Source organism: Fukomys damarensis, unplaced genomic scaffold (genome assembly GCF_012274545.1).
Source record: "Fukomys damarensis isolate Sample0158 unplaced genomic scaffold, DMR_v1.0_HiC HiC_scaffold_33, whole genome shotgun sequence".
Classification (NCBI taxonomy): Eukaryota; Metazoa; Chordata; class Mammalia; order Rodentia; family Bathyergidae; genus Fukomys; species Fukomys damarensis.
This window is the reverse complement of record NW_022900945.1, coordinates 54,493,694-54,500,523: the sequence shown is the minus strand read 5'-3', so window position 1 is coordinate 54,500,523 and position 6,830 is coordinate 54,493,694. Positions and strand designations below refer to the sequence as shown.

General features: G+C 58.2%; 2 protein-coding genes across 2 annotated transcripts in view; both read left to right on the top strand.

The window, feature by feature from the left end:
* Window positions 1-6,187, top strand: part of Pear1 (platelet endothelial aggregation receptor 1) — an 11,420-nt gene extending 5,233 nt beyond the window's left edge. Inside the window, exons 9-21 of the mRNA XM_033758083.1 lie at window positions 156-180; window positions 829-1,025; window positions 1,115-1,217; window positions 1,341-1,487; window positions 1,689-1,814; window positions 3,007-3,135; window positions 3,242-3,370; window positions 3,497-3,709; window positions 3,855-3,943; window positions 4,035-4,155; window positions 4,299-4,373; window positions 4,461-4,685; window positions 5,109-6,187. Coding sequence (XP_033613974.1) covers window positions 156-180; window positions 829-1,025; window positions 1,115-1,217; window positions 1,341-1,487; window positions 1,689-1,814; window positions 3,007-3,135; window positions 3,242-3,370; window positions 3,497-3,709; window positions 3,855-3,943; window positions 4,035-4,155; window positions 4,299-4,373; window positions 4,461-4,685; window positions 5,109-5,260 — 1,731 coding nt within the window. The 3' untranslated portion in view covers window positions 5,261-6,187. The remainder of the gene's footprint in view (window positions 1-155; window positions 181-828; window positions 1,026-1,114; window positions 1,218-1,340; window positions 1,488-1,688; window positions 1,815-3,006; window positions 3,136-3,241; window positions 3,371-3,496; window positions 3,710-3,854; window positions 3,944-4,034; window positions 4,156-4,298; window positions 4,374-4,460; window positions 4,686-5,108) is intronic.
* The window catches only part of Lrrc71 (leucine rich repeat containing 71), a 10,403-nt gene continuing 9,688 nt past the window's right edge, over window positions 6,116-6,830 (top strand). Inside the window, exon 1 of the mRNA XM_033758082.1 lies at window positions 6,116-6,150. Within this exon, the coding sequence (XP_033613973.1) occupies window positions 6,116-6,150 (35 nt within the window). The remainder of the gene's footprint in view (window positions 6,151-6,830) is intronic.

The window sequence follows — 6,830 nt, the reverse complement described above, 5'->3', positions numbered from 1 at the left end:
ACCGCGGGGGCGGGGCCAGGGAGGGCAGAGGCTGCAGGATGAGGGCGGAGTTGACCGGGCAGCAGCTGGGCTGTGGGAAAGTATCCAGGCTATTTCCTTCCTGGAATATTTACTTTGCTTTTCTAAAATCGTAAAACTCGTACTGGTCCTTAAAGGCGCAGGCCGCAATGCACCTAACTGGTAAACATTTCTCACCCTCAGTTACACAGATACACAGTAAGCCATATGTACGCACCTGTAAGCCCAGCTGCTCAAGAGGCTGAGGCAGGGACACTGTAAATTCGAGCCCAGCCTGGGTAGTTTAGCGATACCGTGTGTCAAAACGAAACATCCAAAAAGGGCCGAAAATGTAGCTCGGTGAGAATGGCTTCCTCTGGAAGCCTGGAGTTCAATTCCCAGGAAAAAGAACAGAAGCGAAACAAAGTAAAGCAAAAAACCCCACACATCCAAAATACCCCAAACGGTGGCAGCGCCAGAAAGGCCCCCACGCTCTGCGGGTGTGGCACGTTGGCGACCTTTGGGCTGTACTCATACATCTGTCTTTTGTTTGGCTGGGTCTCTACCGAATTTAACAAACATTGTGTCTCTCTCGACTGTCTTGCACACGATCTGGATCACGCCCTCAGTTACTTGCCGAGGCCTCTGTAAGCTGATGGGGTTTTGTCTGTTTGTGTGTGTGGTGCTAGCGTGGACCCCGGCTTTGTGTCTGCCACATCCCTCCTCCAGCACTTCCTCAGACGTCTAATGGCTCACATGCTTGTGTCTTGTGTGGTGCCGTGAGCACCCTGGCTCGTAGCGAAGAGGCTGCCGCAGCCAGAGCTTGATCAGGAGGGCAGCTGCTCACCTGCAGGCCCCTTCCAGGTTGGCGGCGTGGTAACTGCTCTGTGCCCTGCCCAACCGGAACCTGGGGCTTCGGTTGCAATGCCAGTTGCCAGTGTGCCAATGAAGGCGTCTGCAGCCCCCAAACTGGAGCCTGCACCTGCACCCCTGGGTGGCGTGGGGCCCACTGCCAGCTACCCTGCCTGGTAAGAGCCCACAGCCTGTGTGCCTGGGGGGAGGGAGGGCACAGCACCGCAGCTGACCGGCCTCTCGCATCCTTTGCCTTCTTGCCAAGAAGGGGCAGTTTGGCAAAGGTTGTGCTACCCACTGTGACTGTGACCACGCTGATGGCTGCGACCCTGTTCGTGGACACTGCCAGTGCCAGGCCGGCTGGACAGGTGAGCATTCTAGACGTTCAGGTCACGGGCCTCCTGGAGAGGTATTGGGGACGTGGCCCACAGGAAGTGCCCCTGTGGACCAGGAGGGCCCAGCGCCAGGTTCACCCTGTTTCTCTCTCACAGGCACCCGCTGCCACCTGCCCTGTCCTGAGGGCTTCTGGGGAGCCAACTGCAGCAACGCCTGCACCTGCAAGAACGGGGGCACCTGTCTCCCCGAGAATGGCAACTGTGTGTGTGCACCTGGCTTCCGAGGCCCCTCCTGCCAGAGACGTGAGGCTCCCTGCTCCCACCCGTCCCTCTGGCAGGAGGGTTCCGCGCAGGGTCAGATGCCAGAGCCCAGCCCGGCCCCTCCTGGGCTCTTGGCCTGACTCTGACCTTCAGGACAGCACAGAGGGAAGGATGGAGGGGGCAGTGGCACTGAGGGCTGCTCAGGCTGCCCCCACCCCCAGTCACGTGTCCCCCTTTCCCCAGCTTGCCAGCCCGGCCGCTATGGCAAACGCTGCATGCCCTGCAAGTGCAATAACCACTCTTCCTGCCACCCTGTGGACGGGACCTGCTACTGCCTGGCTGGCTGGACAGGCCCAGACTGCTCCCAGCGTATGTGACGGCTCCTGTGTCCGAGTGTGCGTGCTGGGGGTGGGCGAGGAGAGGAGGCCTGGGCTTCCCTGCTCCCCGGCATGAAAGTCTGTGGTCTGGTCTTGGCTCAGTTATTGATGTAAACGGTGTGAACAGATTTCCGCTGGGCGGCACCCCCAGGCTGGGTACTGGGTCCAGGTGCTGAGGTGCGGCAGTGGATATTGGGAAAAGTGCTCCCTGCCTCTGACATAAGCCCTGTTGTATGGAAGCAGCGAAATCCTGTGTCAACTTTGGACATGTTCTGTTTGTGTTGTACAATTTTCTATGTACATATGTATTTATGTATGGACTCTTTCCTACATAAATATATGATGATGATCATGGAAAAGACAAAACAGAATTTAAAGCAAGTTTTGAAAAGAGGACACAGAGGCTATTGCCATGCAAAAGATTGGAATTAAACTTCCCAGCAGGCAGAGTGAAGAAGGAACTTATCTGGGGAAGAATTTGTCTACAGAATTCAGTAGTAACACTGGTTACTTGCTGGTGTCTGCCACAGAAAAATAATGCATTAAATGGGATTGGTGTTACTTCTTTCTTAGGTTATAACAACAAAACACAGCCAGGCATGGTGGCACACACCTGTAACCCTAGCACTCGGAAGGCTGAGGCAGGAGGATTGCTGTGAGTTTAGGGCCAGCCTGGGCTACTTAGTGAGTTCCAGGGCAGCCTGAACTAATAGCAAGACCTTGTCTGAAAAACAAAAACAAAAACAGGAATGCAAGTCCAGACCTAACAATTCCCAAGTAGTTTAGGAACTCGTGGTGGTCAGGCCTGGGTGTGTCAGTTTTAGTGGCTGTTAGGCAGCTGAGTGCAGTGGGGATTTGGTGGGTAGACACATAGGCCAGGCATTCAGCAGACAGATGAGGCTGATGTAAACTTAGTGTGAGTCACTGGTGCACAGATACCATCTGAAGCCTCACTGTCTCTTGGAGACTAAGGCCGAGTGAAAGACTTCAGTGAGCCAGGAGCCGTGGTGCACGCCTGTAATCCTAGTACTTGGGAGGCTGAGGCAGGAGGATTGCTGCAAGCTTGAGGGCAGCCTGGGCTACATAGTGAGATCGTCTCAAAAGGAAGAAAACAAAAATTTAAGAGACAAGAGTTGGTCCAGAAGAGGAGGACCCACCCACAATAGGCCCCTTGTCTCCTATAGCATGCCCCTCAGGCCAGTGGGGGACTAACTGTGCCCAGTCCTGCCAGTGTCACCATGGTGGGACCTGCCATCCCCAGGACGGGAGCTGCGCCTGTACCCCAGGTTGGACTGGACAGCATTGCTTGGAAGGTACCCACAGCAGGGAACTTTGTGTTTCAACTCAGCCCCTGCCAGGAGGAAGCTGTGGCTTCCTGACCCCTGTGACCCCGGCTTACCTCCTGGGCTCTCTTCTCAGGCTGCCCTCTGGGGATGTTTGGTGCCAACTGCTCCCTGCCATGCCAGTGTGGCCCTGGCGAGAAGTGCCACCCAGAGAGCGGGGCCTGTGTGTGTCCCCCTGGGTTCAGTGGTGCACCCTGCAGGATTGGTGAGTTGTCCCCAGGGAAGTTGGACCAAGGGCCCTGCTGCCTGCCGGGCACTTCTCCTAGGCATGTACCCAAGCTCACCAGCAGAGTTCCGATGCCATCCTGAGTATCCACCCCACCTCACACAGGAAGCCAGGAGCCCTTTACCATGATGCCTACCTCTCCAGTGGCCTATAACTCCCTGGGTGCGGTGATTGGCATTGCAGTGCTGGGGTCCCTTGTTGTGGCCCTCCTAGCACTCTTCATTGGCTACCGCCACTGGCAAAAGGGCAAGGAGCACCAGCACTTGGCAGTGGCTTACAGCAGCGGGCGGCTGGACGGCTCTGAGTATGTCATGCCAGGTGAGCTGGCGCCAGGGCGTGCAGCACAAAGGAAGTGTGGGCAGACGGGGTGCAGGGTGGAAGCTAGGGAGGAGGAAGGCAGGGCGGTCAGGGGGCTGAGTTACTGGTCTTCTGGTCTCTGAGCTCCGCTCTGCCTGTCCTGCAGATGTCCCTCCCAGCTACAGTCACTACTACTCCAACCCCAGCTACCACACCCTGTCACAGTGCTCCCCCAACCCCCCGCCCCCAAACAAGGTCAGTGAGGGGCCCCGCACTGCAGGGGGGTGCACACCTGGCTCTGGGGAAGCCGGTCCTTGAGTCTGCTCTCTATGGCACTGCCCCTCAGGTTCCCGGAGGTGCGCTCTTCGCCAGCCTCCAGGCACCCGAGAGGCCAGGTGGAGCACACAGGCAGGACAGCCATGCCACCTTGCCTGCTGACTGGAAGCACCGCCGGGAGAGCCCCCCAGGTCTCTGGACAGGGGTAGGGGCTGGGGGGGCCATAGCTCCCGAGCAGGTCCATCTGTGCCGTCCCTGTCTGGTGTGTGCCGGAAGAGGGGCCCAGTTCTAGTGGGAGGGGACTGGGGCCTGACTGCAGGTTGCCTCCCCTCAGGTGGCAGCCAACTGGACCGAAGCTACAGCTATAGCTACAGGCGTGGGAACGGCCCGGGCCCGATCTCCAATAAAGGTAAAGACACAGGGCAGCAAGGGAAGGGAGAGCCTGGTACAGCAGCCAGTGTCTCCATGGAAGCTGAATTCTTTCCTCCAACCATAGGGGATGTCTCTGAAGAGGGGCTGGGGGCCAGCTTGGCTTCCCTGAGCAGTGAGAACCCATACGCCACTATCCGAGACCTGCCCATCCTGCCCGGGTGCCCCCGGGAGAGCAGCTACGTGGAGATGAAAGGCCCCCCCTCAGGATCTCCCCCAAAACAGCGGCCATGGCAGCCCCAGCCCCAGCGGGACAGTGGCACCTACGAGCAGCCCAGCCCCCTGGCCCATGGTGAGCACCCCCTGGGTGTAGGGACCACAGCGAGAGGAACAGAAGGCGGAGGAGAGAACAGGAGGTGGCATAGTGTGGCGGTGGACTCTAACCAGGGGAGGCTGGGGTGCCATGCTGCCCCTCGGAGCCTATTTTGCTATCTGTAGGGTGCTCTGCTCTCAAAGGCTGATGAATCAAAGTGGTGTGGGGTAGCACCTGATGGGTGGGGAGCAAATCAGGGGACAGAGTGTCCTCTTATCCTGCCAGGGGACAGGCAGAGGTGGCTTCTTACAGGCTGCTGAGAGCTGGAGAGGCTCTGGCTCAGGGATGACTATGCCCTATCCATGCATGCCCGCTTCCGGCTGGGCAGACGGGGCTGCTGGAGGAGGTGATGGGTGGGAGGCAGAGGAGCCTCCACTCTCATCCGGTCCCTTCTGTCTGCAGATCGAGACTCCGTGTCCTCCCAGCCCCCTCTTCCTCCAGGCCTGCCTCCTGGCCACTACGACTCACCCAAGAACAGCCACATCCCCGGACACTATGATTTGCCTCCAGTACGGCATCCCCCATCGCCTCCTCTTCGGCACCAGGACCGCTGAAGAGCCGAGATGGCATGGCAGAGGCCAGCACGCCTGGCCCTTGCTGCCCAAGCCGGGGACAGAGCTTTGTGTACACTGCCAGGCATGGGGAGAGGATGGCAGGCTGCGACATGAACACATTTACTGCAGGCACTGAGGGAGAGCTAGGAGCCTCACTCCAGGCTCCACCAGGGGAGGCAGTGCTTGGCAGGATGCCTGAGTTCCCTTTCTGGGACTCAGACCCACTGCTCCTCAAGGCCCCCAGGGCCCCGTGTAGATAGACTGGTGGGTGAGTGCTGCTTGATGACTCTGATATGAGATTGATTTTTAAAATATGTAATGGGTATCTTTTCTGTACACACCCTGCAGGGCACTCGTGTGTGTGTGTGTGTGTGTGTGTGTGTGTGGGTGTGTGTGGGTGTGTGTGTGCAGTGCAGGTCCTGGCCTCGGGCACTCACTGTTTAGCCAGGGAGCAGCTGACCCCATTAGCTGTGGCACTGGCCCCTCCCTGGTCTCCTGCATTCATGCCACTCCACACAAGGCTCAGACACCCTGGTTTGGCTTGCGAAAGGCTTCCAGTCTCCTGGGTGCCTCCAGGCCAGAGCCAGAAGCTCCAAAGGCCTCTGAAGCCCTGGGGCCCCGCCTCTTGGTCTGTCCAGCTCTATCTTGAACTGTGTCCCTAGTACTCTGTTTTGGTCACACTGGTGCCCGGGTCCTGCTGTCTACCACACTTCCTCCTCCCAGGGCCTTGCAAGCCACAGTGTCCCTCCTGCATGCCTGACATCCCTATCCAAGGCCAGCAGGGGCCAAGCACCACACTGGTTTCTTATTCCCTCATGTGGTCACTGTGTTGTTTCAGCCTCTCCACTAGACTGGATGCTTCCTGAAGGCAGGACTCCTGTTTATGTTCGGTATTGTTTACCTTGGGCACTCAATAAATGTTCCCCAAAAGGCTTCGTGGCTGAGTGAATTGAAGTACAAAGACGTGTAAGTGCTACCACAGGTGGCGCTCTGCCTGCTCTGACGGCAAGGCTGCCTTTAACAGAGGCTCCCCAAAGGGGTGCTTTCCACAGGAGAGGGTGCCTGGATCAGCAGGTGTTCTGAGGCCGAGACAGGAAGATCCCAGGAGAGAGTACACTCGGAAGGGGCCCGGCAGGGCAGGATGCTTGGGGTTTAGACCAGTCCACAGGCAAACGGCCCAGACCTCCAGGAGACTAAATAGCAGCGTGGACAAAAGGGGCCCAATGCCACACTCACAGGTCCATCTAATCTTTTCCATGGTGCTCTTCATAGGGGCAGGTGGACAGACCCCAGAGAGTGGACTTGCCCTCACCTGGACTTTCCCTAGTGTCCCCCGATTGTCTGACCCTGTTCTGCCCGGTCAGTTCCTAGGTGGCTTTGGATCACCCAGCACCTGCCCAGCGCCTGCCCATCCTTGCCCTCTGTGTTGTGGTTGGAGGATCCACTGTTACCTCCACTAAGGCCCAGCCCAGGTTCTGGGCTGCCCTAGCTCTCCCCCGCATCACATGGCCGTCCAGGCGCTTAGGGGACCACGGGTGACTGCAACTGCCTGGGCCACGCCCCTCTCTTG